This window comes from Gadus morhua, chromosome 18, assembly GCF_902167405.1.
Source record: "Gadus morhua chromosome 18, gadMor3.0, whole genome shotgun sequence".
Lineage (NCBI taxonomy): Eukaryota > Metazoa > Chordata > Actinopteri > Gadiformes > Gadidae > Gadus > Gadus morhua.
In genome coordinates this window covers 13,959,548-13,974,758 of record NC_044065.1, presented here as the reverse complement: position 1 = coordinate 13,974,758, position 15,211 = coordinate 13,959,548, and the positions used below count along the sequence as shown (strand labels likewise).

The window sequence follows — 15,211 nt, the reverse complement described above, 5'->3', positions numbered from 1 at the left end:
TGGTTGTTTTCTAGTGCGCACCTCTGCAGCGCCACCAGCAGGGGGCTCTGCCCTCTTGCGGGGGCGGACCATCCTTTTTCTGCGGTGGACATGGTACATCTTCTCCACGGGCGCCCACGACCGAGGCTTGTCATCTGTGGGAATAGTCACCCCATACTCCCATCCTGTAGAGGAGACCCAGACACATACACAGGTCACCATTGGCACAGACACACACAGACACAGACTCACACAGACGAAAAAACCCATATGTGGGTTAATAGTCAATAGGCAAGCATGCTCATACATGTTTTGCATGCCCTGCATTTAAAATAGCCTTTTTTGCATTTTTCTTTGCATGTCAAAGTCATGTTTCATTCCTGTTTCTTTCCAGTCTCATTCAGTCCAAAGCCTTTCTGACACACCGTTCCCGGTAAATTACCCTGCTCGTCCACGGCCCTGTTCAGGTCTGCTCCCCACCTGTCCTCCCAGCTCCACCCCTCGGGAAGAGCAAACTCTTCAAGACTCTGGTTCTTCTCCCCGTTCTGTAGCACAACACACAACACAGATAACACACATGAACCACAACACACATGAAACACAACACACAACGCACACAACACACACAACACATGACAAAAGCTTTTCATGGTAACGAAAAGTAGTGAGTTTATCGTTTGTCTGTGAATATTGTATTTAATCAATGTTTGCTGGCAAGTATAGCACATTCAAAGTGTGAGGAGCACTCAGTGCCTGTGTCAGCCATTATGCAAATGTATGTGGAAGACCCATTCACAGAGAATAAGCGTGTGTGTGTGTGTGTGTAGTTCAGTGAGTAGGGTGCATGTACAGCATGTGTGTCTGCAGTTTATACTGTGTGTGCCGTGTGTCTGTCTGTGTGTGTGGGTTTCTAGTGTGCGTGTGTAGTGTCGGTGGGCACGTCTCTGTGGGTGTGCACGTGTGTATGGCTGTGCATTTTCTGTGTGTTTGCCTGTGTACGTGTGCATGTGTGTGTGTGTGTGTGTGTGTGTGTGTGTGTGTAGTGTGGCTGTGACTGCCTCTCACCACATCAGTGTAGTGTTCTGAGGCGGGCTTCCAGTCCCCTCCAGGGTAGCGGGTCTCGTTCTCAAACACCTCTTCCATGAACTCTGTGTGTCCTGCGTCCGCCTCATTCAACAGACTAACACCAAAAAGAAAGACAGAAACAAATGAACTTGACCTGAATGTGATCGATTCATGTTACGTGAGTTTATTGTGTACCCTTTTAACAATAGAGTCGTTGCAGCCGTCATGATGACAAACATGTCCAATATAAATAATGATTCTTATGGTCAGAATATAAAATGATGATAAAAATGTTATTAATGTTCAGCCTGTTTGAACTTTTGTTATCAAATCATGTAAAATGAGAGAAATTAATCATTTAAAGGAATGCTATTGGCAAGGAAATATGGTAATGGAAAAATGTTTTTATTGGCAGGACAGCTTTGGCCCAGCCTTGATTTGTCTGATTAAATTGTGTTTTCGGGCCTGAGAGGAATGTTGTATGCAGGGTGAGTGCCCTTCAGGGAGCAGAAACCATGTCCTGTATTTATATTCAGAAACAACAAGTTGATTTGAAGGCAGCTTCTCTGTCTCTACTGTTGCTGAGAAGTGTTATCCAAAATGCTTTTTAACCGAAACTTCAATAAACAAATCCTGAATCAGAGAGTCTTCAATCTCCTATCATCTTGTCACAGCATCAATACCATATGCAATCACATTTTGCCCGATTGGTTATGGTAGTATTTGTATGTATTTTTTTTTTCTCCTATTTCTTGCACATTTTCTCAAAAACAGGAATGCCTGTACTGGTTTTGAATGGCAGGTTATTTATGTATTTTTTAAAAAACATATTTTGTCTGATTTTATTGAAGGTATATTTGGTAATTTTTACCAAAAAAATGACAGCTCACCTTTTCTGGGGATCGACAAACCACTCCTCTTCCCACTCCCATCCCCTAGGGGGCAAAAAGTACTGCTGCTTCAGCTTCATCTTGCCAGTGACGTCTGAGTAATTGTAGCGCCCCACTAGTCCAGTGGTTCCCCACTTCCCGAACAACTCAGCCTGGTTCTCATACTTCACAGAAAAACAAAAAAAAAGACAACATTTTTATCAGAGGTGCCCTTTTTGTTTCACCCACCAAATGTTAGAAACCACCATTAGGACGAGACACTATTTGCTATTAATTGCATTCAATATAATAACCAAACATATATTATTTTCTCAGTTTTGTGCTGAGAGGAGAATCATGAAAGTAGAGATTGAGAGGATGGGATGAGAATGATCAACATTGATCTGCTCAAAAGAGAGTGAGGAGAGTGAGGAGAGGGAGAGAGAGAGATGGGAGAGGGCAACATACCAACTCAGCAAAGACACTGAAAGTTCCCTCTGAGAAGGAGTTGAACTTCATCTCCTCTGAGGACAGGCCAAGCCACATGTTGACCCTGATCTGCACCGGCACCTTGAGCCCCTTGTTCTTGTCCATGGGGTACTGGGGACAGGATGGTACAGGACACACATATGGGTCATGCATTCCAATACCTGAATGTGGGGATTGGCTATGCAAACATCTCTCTTTGCGGTTTTGTGGAGTCATTTTCATAACATTTGTATGACTGGTGCATGTAAGAAGAACATAGTATCTGCTCTTCATTTTTCTTACAACAGAAATTCTCACCTCTTGTTTCACTGCTTATTGAGAAATATGAAGACAAACATTTTGAGAAAGTAGGTGCGTCCCCTTGGGTATAAGACTACTTTGTATAGGACTGTGTCTCAGTCTACCTGCATCTAACCTCAGATGCAGAATTACACACATTAGGGGCCAGCTGATTCTTCTGGTGAGTGAGTCAAACACACTGACTGACACAAATCATACATTTAGCTGTCTTTTGTGGACGGTTGTTGTTTCATAAATTAAAGTTGCATGTTTTTAAATGCTATTAAGAAAACCTTAGCTGACAAAATACCCAATGAAAAGAAACGACTGGAACTAAAACTGAAACTAATCAAAACTAAACCCAAAAATTGCATTTTCAAAAACGCAATACTCAACCACACATATGAAGACGGTACATATATACCTGCATGAAGATGGTCTGAGTGTTTCCACAGAACTGCCCACAGGCCTGCTCGCTGTGCCTGGAGAACAGCACCTGGTGGGCGGGGACTCGGCTGTAGGCCACCCTCTTCTCCCCTCTCAGCATCCAGATGAACACGTCTGGCATGCTGTTCTGAGGCTGCAGGACCACGGATCGCCATAGCAACAGATGAGGAGGAGGAAGAGGAGGAAGAAGATGATGATGAGGGAGACGTTGATGAAGAAGATGATCCAAAATGAATGCAGATCATGGTCATGGGCGAAACACAATGATTACATTTATAGGGAATCAATGGTTGTCCATCACATTTTAGCTATGTTAAGTGTCTTACAGCACTATCAAAATTAAATATATCATTTTTATTAATACTATTATTAATAGTTATATAGCGGTCCTTACTTTTAACATGGTTCTTACAGCTTAATGAAAGTTAAATTAAAGACTTTTTAAGACTTTTTTAATGCCACTTGAAAGGAAATTTAAGACCAACGACACAATAAACACTAGTGGAAAAATGTATTTGAACTTATTTCCACTATCAGTATGCTTTTTGGACAGAAACAAAAAGGACCTCTTGCGCACCTGAACGACGTGAATCTGAGTCACGGCCGCAAAACAAATGTTTTTTTGGTTCCGCTCTCGTGATTGCGCAACATTACTGCTATTAATTTATATATATATCTAAAAAAAATTAACTATTCTTTTTTAGATTTGAGACTAATTACAATCATAAAATCCTACTTACCATGTGTAAACATTTTTAAGACTTTTGAAAGATGGATTTAAGACTTTTTAATGCTATTTAAGGCCTTATTTTTCGATTTATGAATTTAAGACTTTTTAAGGATCCGCGGGAACCCTGTTTAACTAATGAATTAAAACAAATTAATTGATGAATCAATTGCATATAGTGCTTTTCAAGATACCTAAAGTGATATACATAGTGCGTGTGTGTGTGTGTTTGTGTTTGGGAGGGGCGGTTATAAGACCTCTATTCCCTCTACTTATTCCTGTGAAAATCCCCCCCTAAAGAGTGTTGAAGGCTCACACCTCCTCAGCCAGCTGTGTGAGTTTCTCCACCCAGCCCTCTATGTCTGCCACGCAGTCTCTGATCTGCTTGGTGTCCTCCCTCATCTGCCCGGCTGCCCCTCGGATGGTTGCCATGGCGCTGTCTCGGAGCTTCTTCAGCTGGAGGTCCAGAGAGGTCAGGTGTGGCTGGCCCACCAGCTCGGGCAGTGGATAGCTTGTGGAGGATAGGAGAGACATGGTTGGTATTCACTGTTTAGTCGTTTATCAGATGCTTGGATGAAATGTGATTTATAGTCGCTTCAGATGCAGTTTTATTAATGCGTATGCACAGGGTAGAAATCTGACTCAAGGATGCCTACAGGTAGGCTTAGGATATTGGGGATCCAACCCAGTACCCTTTGCCTGGGAATCAAACCCCCTAGCCATTACAATACACGGCACCCATAGAGTTCAATCAAATAAAAAGATGGAATATTATTCGTAGAAACGCAAACCTAAAAGAAAACAACAATAATACAAACGTCAGACACATTTTCAGTTGTGTAGTGATTTTGCATCATCCCCACACAGTTATGAGCATAAGGCAACACAAGCAGTGTTTACCTTTCTAGGTCTTCTTCGAGTTGAGTCAGTAACTTCACCCAAACCTCCACCTGCTCTCTGTCTGAGGCTTTGGCACTGATGGTGTTTTTAAGGAGATCCAGGTTCGATATCTAACAGAACAGAGAAGGGGAGGGGAAAAAATAGAACGTCAGAAGGAATAATTACACTGTAGAACAATGCACCGGGAACATTACAAGTATTAGAAATATACCACGGAACACCATAGCGACCATAATCTCAAGGGCTGATGTGGTATCAGAACTAAAATACATTTATCCCACTTTGAAACAGCGGAATGATCCTTAGTGTGTAAAAGATGGGTAGGGACTGCTTCCTGACCAGGTGCCGGGTGATGAAGAGGATGATGTTGATGGTGTCCAGCCGATGGGAGATGTCTTCCCAGAACGAGTTCACGACCACCACTGGTTTGGTGGCCGCCCAGGGCAGGTAGTAGTAGTGGTTACCTGTGTGCATCAACATCAATAGTTACACTCAAGCTCAATTCAAATAAATAATGAGTTTAGAGAAGCTGACGATGGGTAATGTCGGCTGATTAACCGAATTAGAAACACCTAAAGTGGAGTGATACATGTATAGTTAGTCCCCGTGTTGATATTTTTTGTTTAGCACATTTCATATGGTATACAGACTCGAAGACTCTTCTGGGAACATGTAAAAACACTACCAACCATAGGGTGGTTTAGATAGACCTTCAGAAACAATTACATTTAAATTATGGTTATATTCAAGTTACAATGATAATGGTATTAAAGGAAAATCAAAAATAAAATCAACAAATGAAAGTCAACACACCAATTTGGAAGGGCCCTATAAAACCTGAGGCAAATAAATAGGTTTTTAATTGTGCTTTTAAATGAGTTCACTGATTGGGAAGATCTTAATTCAGAAGGTAGGGAATTCCAGAGTGTAGGGGAATAGTGTCTAAAGGCAATCTAATATGGAATTGAAAAATAATAATAACTAAAGAACTACTGCCTTACTGACCCTGAGGTCAATGAGTAGGAGTAATGACTATGACATATGCTGGGGTCGCATGACTCACCGTCAAACACTGCACAGCTGTACTGGGTGGTGGAGGCGAACGGCTTGCAGGTGTTGTCCAGTTTGTTTCCATAGTTACCGATGCTGACCTCAAACTGGATTGGCTCGCCAGGATCGTGGATCATGCTGGCATTGTGGAAGACCGCACAGAGGCAGTACTTCCTCCTTCGCTGGTATTTCTAAAGGTGGAAAATGTCCAAGAGAAACGGGGGGGAAGGGTGAGAGGAAGTAGAGGAGGTACAGGATGTGGAAGATGATGTGAATATTTGACAAGAGGAGGGAAGATAGTGAGAAGATTTATTTTCATTAATTTCTTTCAAAACATAACACTTAACTTTTGTATCAAGAATATGCTGTTTTTCCAACCAACCAAATAGAACAAATTGGTGATTTGACTGAGAAGCATCTCCCATGAACCCCCACTTTAGTCAGACTATAATAGTGCAATGTGGGAGGCCCAGGAACCTGTATCGTACCACGAATGGTACGCACATTTTTTCAGCTAGAACACATTTTCAATGAATACACAAAAAAACGGATGCAATATTTGGCTGTCAAAATGTATATAATATGACTGACTGTTAACTTTAAAGTGTTTTGCAGCAAATACAGCTGGAATGGTGTTTGATTTTGATTTTGGACAGTCCTGGCCCTCCACAGGACACAGCTGCCTACGCCTCGGTCCCTTCCACGTGATGAAAACACCAAAACAACCCCCACAGAGACCTGAGCCTGGGGAGTAAAGGACTTTGTGGGTGTACCTGGGTCACCAGGATGTGGTCGCTGCTGATGTCGTCCACAGCCTTGTCTGCTTTCCCCTCCAGCTGGGTGGAGAGCTGAACCAAAACCCTGCCCCTGTAGGCCACACCCTCTCCCTGCGGAGCACAACAACGTGTTAGCCAATCATCCTTATGGCTGAGGAACGGGTGGAGAAGGGTGGGACTACTCCAGTACAGAAAGGTACTGGCTTTACCCCCGATTTTCCACAGCCTACCAGTAGGCCCCCTTAAGCAAGACGCCTGACCATACATGTTCGTTCATGACGTGCATGTCATGTCTGTGCATGTATCTGAACTCACTGTTAGTCTCTTAAATGATGCAATAGAACTACATAGCATGCTGTCTCACAAATCTGATGATGACAGCGACATGGATTTATGCTTTTTTGGCTTCCAATTCGGCTGAACATGATCGTCTTCTCATTTTTGTTTGTGCAAACACAAACTCTGCCAGCACTGGTTGACTAAACTTTTCCAGCGGCCGTTGGGACGACAAGCTAAAAGATGCTGTCCGGGGACCATCGGCCTTAGACAGAGTGTCAGGCGGCTTCTGAAACATCCATCTTTCCGTTCGCCGATGAGTTTCTCTCCAGAGGAATATCATAAAGAACAGGAAACTCTGCATAACTCCACCCGTCCCACTTTCTGTCTCCCCCCAGATGTTTGGCTATTTCCTTTAGCTCTCTCTCGGTTAAATCAAAGCCCCAGCAAAACCTCCCTGTTTGTTCGAGTCCCTGCCCGTAGGCAAAGTTAACCTCTTAAGACCCGGCAGTATTTTGGTTTTTTTCGCCTATACACATACCCAAATGGAAAAGCTTATAACACAGTAACCCTAAGTCCTAGATGGATGTATGATACTTCATTTGAAAGCTGACAAGCTCTAGTTTCTGTAGATATGTATTTGGCATGTATCATACACACAACCTAAATGACATCAGTTCAGACATGGCTCTAAAGCAATTTTTTTTGTCTTCGAAAATAATAGGTCATAATTGAACTACAATAACTAGGATGTGCTTTATATGTAAGGCATATGGCAATATGCCAAATACCTTCTACATCATGCCAACTACACCTGGAAGAAATTTTGGAGTTCTAGGCCTAAACCTTGGGGAGTTAATGGAGTTTTTATGGTGTGTTGTCACTGGCGGCATAAACCTCTCCAAAATGTCTCCAAATGGCCAAATTGTGCCAAATGCATTTACTCTACTTCTGTGACACTGGAAACATTACTGAAGCATTTTGGTGACTATAAAACCTTTCTCCGTGATTCAAAACTAAAATTCTTTCACACATTCATATTGAGATATTGGCCATATCATGAAAATATGACAAGAACTAAATATGAACAATATATGTGCAAAATATGCGCAAAGTGAGTTGTCTGCCGTGTTGACGCAGCTTTATATCTCGGCTCATACGTATCACAGCTGGACACGCCTAGCAGCGTTGGAAAGGTAAACTCATTGGCTAGAAGCCCAAGTGATTGACATATCAATAGCCAATACGCTGTCCCTATACTAAAGCCGCGTAACAAAGTAAACAAAGCCCATTGGCCCTTCGAACTGGGAGCGCTCCATCTACTTCACGGGCTGTACCGGAGTGAAAACTGAACAGAAAAAGACGGGGACACTTTTATTTTGTAGCCAGCAAAGTGATGAAAACAAGCATATCCAACAACTGCATGCTGGAGCTAGAGAAAATATCGATACGGCTGCGAACGTCTGTATGTTAGTTGACGAACAAAGTTTGGAGATGGTAAACAAATGGACTTTACACGACGATATTCACAAGCTGGAATAATTTTATGAAAAACCATTTGGATGCTTTTGATCAGTGGATTCTCACGGACAATTGGAATATAAATAATTGAGGAATGGACACATATTACGGTTCTCAGATTGCTTCAAAGGTAGGGAGTCACTCTGTTTTCTGGCATTTCTGGTTTACCATGCTGGTTAATATCAATATTAAAGGTTTTGTGCTCATGATTTATAAAAAAAAACAACCGGATGAATAAATTGTGGAGATTCTACCCTTTCTAACGATGTATAGAATGTCTGTAATGATGAAAGTTGAAGCGGGTTATGTCGCTGCGTAGTGGAAACATGTCGTCAACAAACACAAATCGCCCAGCGGTGGGCGAATGAATGTGTTACCAAAAATGTGTTTTCAATTCCTTTGATCGCCTGGCTTGTCCCTACTTTCGGCCCATCATACACAACCCTGTGGCAGTTCCCTCTCTTGCTTTGATGCACTGTCTCACAGTGACAGAGCCATACAACAAGCAACACCGTTATTCTCTCTACCTTGCCATAGTTGAGGTCGGCATAGGGATCAGGCAGACCCGTGAACTCTCTGGGGCTGCCGTAGAGGTTGATGTAGCAGGGCCCGAAGGCAGGCAGGAAGCCCACCTCAGACTCCCCTGTGTTGGCTAAGGAGAAATCCAGAGAGGGAGAGAGAGAGAGATCAGTGTAAACGGGATGAATTGGTAAGAGTGTAGAGGCACGGTAAGCATTTGGTGAGGTGGCTAGCATTCATGGCATCGTGTGAGGGTGGTTAGCTTGGTGAGGTTGGGCCGAAGCAGACAAGGTGCGGGGGGTGGATAAATGGAGGGGAGGGGTGCAGGTGAACTACACATGCACCGGCGGGAGGTTCACACACTTTTAGGCCCCGTCCACACGAAGCCGATTTCATGGCGAAACCGCAATAGTCTTGGACGGTTCGGCCTTCCGTCCACACGAAGCCGGCGAATCTGCTGACCGAAACCGTAAACTTCTGAACCCACCCTCGGAGGTGGTTTCAAATCTACCCGGTTTCGTTTTGGATTCGTGTGGACGCCTGAAACCGACTGAAACCGTAAACCATGACGTCATCGCCCCACCCCTCGACCCTCTAGCCAATGACTGTTAAGCCCGCGGAGTCTCACCCTTTATGCGCATGCTCGCCTCTTCTTATTATTTATTTTCCTTCTGGATTGCTCTAGCAGAAGCAGCGCCCCTTATGGGCCGGGAATGTGTACTACAGCGTTTCTACAGATCTACCCGGTTTCGCTTGACTCCGTCTTTACAGAGATACTCCGAAACCGGATAGATCGAAACCGTAACGCCTCGTTTCCACATACGTACATTCTCGTATGCGATCCAACCGTCTCCGACCGAAAGTCCATTCATTCCAATGTGATTCTCCGTAATGTCAGTTTTTCCTCCGAGACTCCTCCCCTCTGTAAAATTTCTGTTCGGTATGGCCGTAATATACGTTCAAAAAATGTAACTTTCGCCGTCGTTTTACGGAAATACCGTATGAAAGTTTTTATGTTTTTCACAAAACATGCAAGTACCTGGGGGGCCAAACTCCTCGCCGATCTCTTTCCAAGCCTGGTTGGTTTTGTTTTTATCTCTGTATATGTCGATCTTCATGTTCCAAAGTACCGGTCTCCTAAAAACGACCATTATCATACGCTCCCCCATCTTTTGTCCGTAAATAAATTCATGTCCGTACGTAAAACACTGGCGACTCCTTCCGTAAATTTACGGAAGCACGGATACGAAAAACATACGTATGTGGAAACGAGGCGTAACGGTTTCGCCCGTTTCGGCTTCGTGTGGACGGGGCCTTAAACTCAGCACACACAAATACAACACAGCACACGACACACGTTTGAATATGAGGTGCTATGAGGTGCTGGAGTTGCTCAGAGCTCATGCATCACATCTACACACGCATGCTACACACAGCAAAGAACAGCGCTGGCAACGATCAACCTTCGTTAGACGTACAATCACCGTTTCCTGAATGTGTGTCTATTCCAGGAGAAGAAGGAGAAGAAAAAAACCCACAATAAACAATGCATCAATCTTTCATAAACCGATAAATTAAAACAGTTAGTAAATAGCAAGGCAAGAATAATAAAGAAAATCTAAATCTTTTACTTCCACACAATATATCAAGTCTTGACTTCAGGACACCTTTTATATGAGACATAGGCATTGTGTTTTGAATCTCTCTAAGAATCTCGAGTGAAAATGGTTGTGAGACCATGGTTGCAGACAGAGATGTTTTCTCAACTGTGAAAACCATTGAAGTGGTACTCAAACCTGAAATTGCCCATGTGAAGTGGGTAGCCCTTGTAGAATTGCCCCTATGATTAAACAGGCTGAGATGGTCTCGAGCGTGCATTGTACCAATCTAGATACAACTGAACTGGCATTCAAAAAAACTTGTAAAATCCAGATATTTCCCTTGTCTAAACAGGGCAATTGTGTACCGCAATCCATTCATGTTTTGGTCGTTGCTGATCTATAACATTCACATGATTACTGATAAAGGAACCAGCGCCCTCATGTGAAGGACCGGGACGGGCGTACCTTCGATCTCCCCTCCAGAAGAAGCGATCTTGGCCAGGTTCAGGTGGGTGGTTCCAATGGCGTCGTTCCGGGTCATCCGGTCCCTGCCGGCACGGTAGTGATAACAGAGATCAGCTGATAGCATTCAAATGACATCGTACTCTCAGAGCTACTCACCATTTGACTACAGTTCGATTCCATTATCTGTGTGCATTATCTGCCCTTTGTAGATTTAAAGCAATGTTAATGCTTTGGGTGATAGGGTGGAGGTGGTGGTGGGGGGGGGAGGGCCCGACACCATCTGTGTGATGACAACTGTTACTGTTTTGGCTGGCTTCCTGGATGTGAGTAGCCTGATTGTTATTTCACACACAGGTGCTTTATGATAAATAGAGCCGTGCCAACAGGATCTGGGGCCGGTGGAGGGGAAGGGAGTGGCCCTCGAGGTCTGAGTCAGAAGGCTAGCGTACGTCTGCGACCGGGACAAGGTCAAGGTGGGGGGAGGTACACACATGCACCTGCGCAGCATGCACAAGCACACATGAACATGGACTCGTGCGCACGCACACATGCATGTTATACACATACATGCATAGTGGCACATGCACAAATATACAAGCATGCACAACCTAATACACAAAAACACACACACACACACACACACACACACACACACACACACACACACACACACACACACACACACACACACACACACACACACACACACACACACACACACACACACACACACACACACACACACACACACACACTAAGCTAAGCTAAGCGAATGCATTGGGTACCAGGAGGTCAGGAGGTGGGACATTTGATGCACTTCCACATTGTGGAAAAACTGAGACCATCTTCCTCAAAATCCTTCCTTTTACAATAAAGATATGAGTGGGGCTAGGAAGACAAAGTAAATGTAGAAGTGAATCTATTATTATTGTAACTTACCAGTCCATTATGGTCAACTTGATGCACTCACACATGGAGGGGAACTATAGAAGGAAGTGATAAAAGGTATTATTATAATGCATCCCCTTTTAGTCTACAGGAGCTATGTACTGAGGTGAAGCCTCACCTTGACTTGAAGGCTCAGCACTTGGTTCCATTCTGGATTAGTGTTCTTCTCCATGACGGAGGTGCACAACTGCAGAGACATGGACGGGGTACAAGTGTTTACTAAATTGTGATGCATTAATTGCTGCTGTGACCAATTTTTGAAATTATATTTTAAACTCTTCCATCAAAGCCTTCTGGTATTACTCCTAGTAGTGCAATCTTTGGATTTTGGTTCTTTTTGTGTAATTAAAAGATGTGCTTCACTGAATATTTCTTCCTATCCTGTCCTGTGAAATGTCTCTATTCATTTCAGTTTCCCATCTGCCTTTTAGATGTAGTTTGATTCAAAATCTGCCAAATGTGATAAAGATAACATATCCATTTCATATTCCAATTCCCTATTTGTGATTTGATTAAGAACTCTTCAATTGGAGTGGGCTCCAAGACTTTACCCCTTTCTTTATGTTTCAGGAATTCTAGGAATTTAAGGAATGTGTATGTATATATGAACAGAACAGACCGAGAGGGAACTCCAGTTACCTTCTGACCAGCGAAGGAAGCCTCCAAGAAAGGGTCCACCAGGTTCTTCTTGCCCGGGCTTTCCCCAAAGATCCCCTTCATGCTCTGGAGGAATGCATCGTCCACTGTAACGGAGGGAAGGACTTAGGAACCGTGGCTTAATGATAATGGTGGACATCAGCTGAAGCTGAAGACACATGGTGTTCTGATGTCGGTTGCCTGTACTGGTACTCACTCTGGGGAACGTCCTCCGCCCGGAACACCTTGAGGGACAGCGTAGCCCAGCGCAGGGCCAGCCCGGCTGGCAGGAGCAGGTTACTCTCTATGTCATCCTCCTCACCCCCGGCCTCCCCTGTATCAACCTGCAGGAGCAGAGCGTTAGGGAGAGAGGGGGAGGGAGAGGGGGGGAGAGTAGCAAGGAGAGATACACAGAGGTGGGGAGAAGGGAAATGGAGAGAGAGAGAGAGGGAGGAGTTTATTAACTTTATGATGTTTGATCGCAATAACGAAAATATCAACCTAAAACGTACACACACAAACTTTGGAAGGAGAAAGAAACAGAAGGAGAGGGCCAGACAGAGAGGCGACTATAGGCCAGGAGGAGTGATAACATGGCCGGTTCACACAGGAAGGAAAAGAGGAGGAAACAGGAAGTACTGGCCGAGGGCGTTAAAAGGGGCTGCCTTACCGGTGGTTCGTCCCCTGCTCCAACGATGAAGACGCTGACCTTCAGGTAACCTTTGGCCCCGGAGCTGTGGTCCTCTGGGTCGCTTAGCAGGAGCCACTTTCTTATGACACAGTGGGCTGAGCACACACACACACACACACACACACACACACACACACACACACACACACACACACACACACACACACACACACACACACACACACACACACACACACACACACACACAAACAGTCACACACACACACAACCAATAAAGGTGTACATGCACAGCCATAAGAAAGTACAATTATTATTGAAATTACTCATTACGCATAAAAACGCAGGTGGAGTTTTAAGTGACAAGACAAGCCTTACCAGGTTCATCATAGACGTAACCAACGTCCACCTGCATGGTACAACACAGGAAGTCATTATATGGACTCATAGCACATATCATCGTCATAACTATTTCTGCTGTCATGATCTCCAGAGAGAGAGAGATAGAAGGAGAGAGGGAGAACATACCATAAACTCCCCCATGAGGGCATCCGCCCTGAGAGAGTAGGAGTCGTACACCTGCAGAAGAAGAGAGTGCATCACTTACATGCGATTTGACCCTATATTGACAGAGAATGGAGGATAGATTGCTTTCAGACTGAGCAGAAACTTACACGAATGTTGATGCTCTTATCAAACAGCTCTGATGGCAACATGTGCACATTGTAGAAGAAGACCTGCAGAGAAATGTTACGACAATGTTTTTCGTTTACTATGCATGCGTGGTTTGCAGGTCAATGCAGCCTGGGAAATGGGGCTTTGAGATGCAGCAGCCTGCGTGGTTATAGAGGGGCACCTCATCGAAGAAGGGGTTGTTGCCTCTCCTGATCCTCGTCCTGTGGGTCTCTCCACTCACGTTCACCTTCACCACCGGTTTGACGTTATTGCCTAGCAACTGACGGCCCTCAATCACACGGACACGGATCTGACAAAAAGAAAACAGACAAAAACACAATAAATTCATTGATAAGCACTCTTTTTGACCAGGGCTGCGAAAAGAGATAGATTCTTAATCCCTGTACATAGAGTATTAAGCAAGATAAATGATATCTTAAAGACGCTTTTAATACCATTATTGGATTTTCAGTCAACCATGTATTGTAATCAAAGACAAATACGTTACACATTTCAAGATTCAAGATTCAAGAAAACTTTATTTATCCCCAGGGGGCAATTAAAGAACTCCCCAACATCCCATCTTTATAAACTAAAGTTTAGAGAGGAATATATTATCATATCAGTATATATTTTACAGTCAAGCTAACGATGCTAACACACTAACCTGGAAGTCCTGTGGTTTGTTAGCCAGGTGACTCCTGGAACTCCGATCACGCCGCCGGAATGCTACTACCCCTCGAGAACCTCCAGCATGACCGGGGGGGCCCGCGTCAGTCCCCTCCTCACCCCCACCACCTCACAGACACAAACACCATTTTTATTAGATTTTACATGAATCAAACCGTCACAGTGAATGGTCTTAAGGGCTCCGATACTAAGTCTGAACACTTAGTTGCAACGTCAATATTAGCTTTTTAATGCAAAACTGTCTTTTCATTTTCTTTCTATCATAATACATCATAAAAATACAACAATGAGTTATGTCCTGTTCATGACACACAGTGTTGAGCTGAGCGGCGATGACTTTGCAAACAAAAGACCAGTTTAGTCCACAATCACAAAGCCACCAGTGGCATGGAGTGTGACCACAAAAATGTTTACCGGAGTCCACCATGGTATCGCCCCCTCCCTGGGGGGTAGCGTTGGGAGGTGGGTCATAGGCGATAACCAGGTCGATCGTAGCCTAGGAGGAAAAGCATTATGCTGTTTAGTCATATTAAATGCTTGTACCCGAAGTGGCTTACTTTGAATTCAGACACATGACACCATTCATGAGCAGGTTGGAGTTACGGCATGTTATGCTCAAGGAAGGCAGGAGGAGTGCGTACATTGGGAAT

At 44.0% G+C, this 15,211-nt stretch overlaps 1 protein-coding gene across 6 annotated transcripts in view; it reads right to left on the bottom strand.

The window, feature by feature from the left end:
• myof (myoferlin) overlaps nucleotides 1-15,211 on the bottom strand; it is a 32,963-nt gene that overhangs the window by 11,245 nt on the left and 6,507 nt on the right. For 3 of the 6 annotated variants that reach the window (XM_030339359.1, XM_030339361.1, XM_030339362.1), the window contains exons 5-29: nucleotides 14,976-15,057; nucleotides 14,539-14,669; nucleotides 14,053-14,181; nucleotides 13,871-13,933; nucleotides 13,725-13,775; nucleotides 13,575-13,605; nucleotides 13,218-13,333; nucleotides 12,765-12,891; nucleotides 12,551-12,654; nucleotides 12,030-12,098; nucleotides 11,903-11,946; nucleotides 10,964-11,046; nucleotides 10,376-10,399; nucleotides 8,906-9,030; nucleotides 6,579-6,692; nucleotides 5,819-5,996; nucleotides 5,095-5,219; nucleotides 4,756-4,865; nucleotides 4,174-4,366; nucleotides 3,106-3,261; nucleotides 2,382-2,513; nucleotides 1,935-2,098; nucleotides 1,045-1,159; nucleotides 422-524; nucleotides 22-164 (exon numbers count right to left, since the gene is read on the bottom strand). In XM_030339359.1, coding sequence (XP_030195219.1) covers nucleotides 22-164; nucleotides 422-524; nucleotides 1,045-1,159; nucleotides 1,935-2,098; nucleotides 2,382-2,513; nucleotides 3,106-3,261; nucleotides 4,174-4,366; nucleotides 4,756-4,865; nucleotides 5,095-5,219; nucleotides 5,819-5,996; nucleotides 6,579-6,692; nucleotides 8,906-9,030; nucleotides 10,376-10,399; nucleotides 10,964-11,046; nucleotides 11,903-11,946; nucleotides 12,030-12,098; nucleotides 12,551-12,654; nucleotides 12,765-12,891; nucleotides 13,218-13,333; nucleotides 13,575-13,605; nucleotides 13,725-13,775; nucleotides 13,871-13,933; nucleotides 14,053-14,181; nucleotides 14,539-14,669; nucleotides 14,976-15,057 — 2,712 coding nt within the window. The remainder of the gene's footprint in view (nucleotides 1-21; nucleotides 165-421; nucleotides 525-1,044; nucleotides 1,160-1,934; nucleotides 2,099-2,381; nucleotides 2,514-3,105; nucleotides 3,262-4,173; nucleotides 4,367-4,755; nucleotides 4,866-5,094; nucleotides 5,220-5,818; nucleotides 5,997-6,578; nucleotides 6,693-8,905; nucleotides 9,031-10,375; nucleotides 10,400-10,963; nucleotides 11,047-11,902; nucleotides 11,947-12,029; nucleotides 12,099-12,550; nucleotides 12,655-12,764; nucleotides 12,892-13,217; nucleotides 13,334-13,574; nucleotides 13,606-13,724; nucleotides 13,776-13,870; nucleotides 13,934-14,052; nucleotides 14,182-14,538; nucleotides 14,670-14,975; nucleotides 15,058-15,211) is intronic. The other 3 variants (XM_030339360.1, XM_030339365.1, XM_030339363.1) reach the window with 1 other exon arrangement.